At 44.2% G+C, this 2904-nt stretch overlaps 2 protein-coding genes across 2 annotated transcripts; both read right to left on the bottom strand.

Moving 5' to 3' along the window:
• Positions 1 to 6: 6 nt before the first annotated feature.
• Positions 7 to 1500, bottom strand: LOC104807996 (CASP-like protein ARALYDRAFT_485429). Its single transcript, XM_010533472.2, has 3 exons — positions 1182 to 1500; positions 440 to 572; positions 7 to 346 (listed from the first exon to the last, which is right to left on the bottom strand). The coding sequence occupies exons 1-3, from the start codon at positions 1310 to 1312 to the stop codon at positions 146 to 148; spliced, it is 465 nt and encodes a 154-aa protein (XP_010531774.1). The 5' UTR covers positions 1313 to 1500; the 3' UTR covers positions 7 to 145.
• A 298-nt stretch (positions 1501 to 1798) lies between these two features.
• Positions 1799 to 2766, bottom strand: LOC104807997 (oxygen-evolving enhancer protein 1-1, chloroplastic). Its single transcript, XM_010533473.2, has 2 exons — positions 2456 to 2766; positions 1799 to 2394 (listed from the first exon to the last, which is right to left on the bottom strand). The coding sequence occupies exons 1-2, from the start codon at positions 2684 to 2686 to the stop codon at positions 1933 to 1935; spliced, it is 693 nt and encodes a 230-aa protein (XP_010531775.1). The 5' UTR covers positions 2687 to 2766; the 3' UTR covers positions 1799 to 1932.
• Positions 2767 to 2904: the final 138 nt, after the last annotated feature.

Consider the following 2904-nt stretch of genomic DNA (forward strand, 5'->3'; position numbering starts at 1 on the left):
TGGATCCTTTCCCGAGTCTCAACCTTCCACACTTCCCACGTATCCCTAGCAGCTTTCAACACAATCTCTTATTCCGCCCCCGCCTGCCCCCGCCGCCTTTGATTCATCCTGCACGTATATACTATATACTCTCTCTCTTTTCCAGTCAAGAATATGCTGAAGGTAGAATCCAGAGATTGAAAATGGTCGAAACGAATGACAAAAACCACGACAAGAAGGCCATTGCGGCCGAGAGTTGGTATCTGCTGCAGAGCTTCTTGCGGCAGAACGGCCCGCCAGCTTCAAGCAATAGTTCTGTGACGCTGGCCACGGCACAGGCACCGCCTAGGGAGAGAAAGGACAGAACCTGTAACCATAAAGATAGAATCTTTTCCGGGTTAGGAGGAAGAAGAGACTGAACTCTATTATGGGTATTCGATGGATGTGTTCTTTTACTTACAAAATCTCCAGAAACAACAATGGACAGCACTCTTGCTTGTGGAGGAAGGCGTTTCACAAGTACAGAGTAGGCGTCAAAGAGTGCCAGTGTCATACTCCATGGAGTCACCAGTCCCATTACAGTCACCAAATAGCTGAAAGCAGTGTAATTTGATGAATCTATAACCAAAAAAAACGCAGCATGTATCGTATGGAACCAACTAAAGGTCCTTAAGAGATTTTCATACTTGACATTTGAAAATCCTGCTTTATCATTTCTCACAACGGTGAAATCCTTTCTGATTAAATTTATGGATGGCAACCCCAATCTATTTGGTTTGATTCATATGGAATCCATCTGCCAAGCAAATAGTTCTAAACCAATGAACTCTAAAAACCCAAAAATTGAAAGCTCGCACGAGCGAATTTTGATTAACCAGTCATCAAGAACTCTGATCAAGCCACAAACGGAGACCGAAATCAATTCTGAAAGTCTGATCAAGCATTAGACTCCTACAATCCGATTCGATTACACAAATCATGACAACCCCCTTACAATATTTTTCTTCCTTTTCCTTACAATTCATTCGTTCATCACCTCGAACTGGTAATCTACCGGCACCGGAGATAATTCCACAACCAGTTTACTCAAACCCAAAGTCATCGCACAACTAAATCGTGAACCCACCCAACTTTTATACGACCGCTAGGGTTTTTACTCATCCGGGAAAGAAACGGAATTTCCTGAAAATTGGGAGATTTACCAGAAGGCAGTGTAGTCGTAGAATCCATAGTCGAAGCACATGAAGAGAAGCGAAGCGGAAGAGAAAACGATTTGACCGAAGCGAAGAGCGAAGCTGGCGCTCGTGCCGAACGATCCCGGCACATTCTCCATCCGATTTCCGGCCAATTTCTCTTCATCATCCGAGGACGGAGAAGAAGAAATCAACGCATTTTCTGGGAATCTCTCTTTTTTCCGCGAGAAACAGAGAGAAAAAGGGGAAGCACAATGAAGGGACACGAGGAAAAGAAAGGCAAAGGTCGTAACTGTGACGCCAAGTGGATTTGTTTACCCTTTTATTCTCTCGCTTTGCTGGAAACAAATCATTAGACCATAATATTAAACAGTCCAATCAAATATTTATCTTTAATAATGCATAAGCAATGTCTTATCACTGAAATTGTTTACATTATTTTGCGTGAATCAATTGGTTTGGTCTGATTTTCAACTTATGAGACTATACATCAATATTGGTTTGTACGTCATTTTATATCATTTCTTGTTTGAACTCTTGAAATATTGCAAATTGGTGAGTTTATTTATATTTATATTTGAATTCGTATAGAAAAAATGGTTTGAATTGATATGAATTGCTCAAAAGGTTGCAACTTTAGGGAATTATAAAGATCATATGACCGGAAAAATATGAGAGCGTCAAGACGATTATAAGATCGTTAACAGGAATCTTCAAAGAGGTTCGTTCCAAATACAGAGACTAAGTAATTGTGGGAACATCACTCAAGTTGACCGTACCAAATCCCTTGGATCTTAACATCCTTTGGTACCTTAGCACCCAAGTCAGTGTCCGAAGGCTGAATGCTCTCGAAAACTCCGATCAACTCTCCCGTCTCAGGTTTGCTCTTTGTCACCTTCAGAGTGATCTCTCCGGTGGACGAAGCCGCGTTCTTGATGTTCTCCTTTGTCAGCTCTTCCTCGTCCCCTCTGCCTCCGGCTGGTAAGGCGACCGCGTTGTCATAACCGGTTGAGCCACCACGGCCCTTTGGGTCCAAGAAGGACGAGCCACGGTACGAGGGCACCAAGAATTTCCCGCCAAAGCTGTTGGGCTTTCCTGAGGCGTCGAGCTGTTTGACTGTGAACAGGAACGGCACTCTCTCCCCGCCCGGAAGCTGGACCGTGACAGCTGCGTAGTCTATGCCGTCTTTTTCTTCGAACTTGACGGTTCCGTCTGAAGAGACCTGATGGTAGATTCTATTAGAATATGGTCGGAATTTAGAAAAGGAAATAGGGAAATGGTACCTCGAAAGGTCCTTCGATCTCATCAAGGGTGTAGGTGAGGCGGGTCATTAGCTTGGTGTTCTGAAACTCGGGAGGTGCGTTCTTGCTGACACCCTCGGCCTTGACGGTGAAGGATGTCGGCTCGAAGCAGAACTTCTTGCCAGAATATTTTCCAGGCTTGAACGCGAACTCGTCGGAGCCACCGTCGATGGTCGGGCACTGGTTCGCAGTTCCAGTCCCCTTAACCTCCATATACGTCTTGCTCTGTATCTCGTCGAACGTCAGCCTCTTCGGCACTCCCTCCGCATTTGCTCCCTAAAAAAAACTCATTTCAGCCGATCAAAATCGTGTTTGGTAAATCCTCTAGGATCTTAGGTGACCATATGAAAGTCCAGATTCTAACAGGTACACAACTAAAAAAATGCAGTGTTGTAACAGATAAGAGCAAATCTCTCTCTGCTTTTCTAGTG

The sequence above is a fragment of the Tarenaya hassleriana genome, unplaced genomic scaffold, assembly GCF_000463585.1.
Source record: "Tarenaya hassleriana unplaced genomic scaffold, ASM46358v1 Cleome1363, whole genome shotgun sequence".
In the NCBI taxonomy this organism is placed as follows: Eukaryota; Viridiplantae; Streptophyta; class Magnoliopsida; order Brassicales; family Cleomaceae; genus Tarenaya; species Tarenaya hassleriana.

What these genes read in the sequence shown, in the direction of transcription:
- LOC104807996 (XM_010533472.2), bottom strand. Translation starts at nt 1,312, where the DNA reads ATGGAGAATGTGCCGGGATCGTTCGGCACGAGCGCCAGCTTCGCTCTT. An exon ending in TACGACTACACTGCCTTCTG is followed by an intron (nt 573 to 1,181) that starts GTAAATCTCCCA and finishes CACTGCTTTCAG; the next exon opens with CTATTTGGTGACTGTAATGG. An exon ending in TTGTTGTTTCTGGAGATTTT is followed by an intron (nt 347 to 439) that starts GTAAGTAAAAGA and finishes TTATGGTTACAG; the next exon opens with GTTCTGTCCTTTCTCTCCCT.
- LOC104807997 (XM_010533473.2), bottom strand. Translation starts at nt 2,686, where the DNA reads ATGGAGGTTAAGGGGACTGGAACTGCGAACCAGTGCCCGACCATCGAC. An exon ending in AGATCGAAGGACCTTTCGAG is followed by an intron (nt 2,395 to 2,455) that starts GTACCATTTCCC and finishes ATCTACCATCAG; the next exon opens with GTCTCTTCAGACGGAACCGT.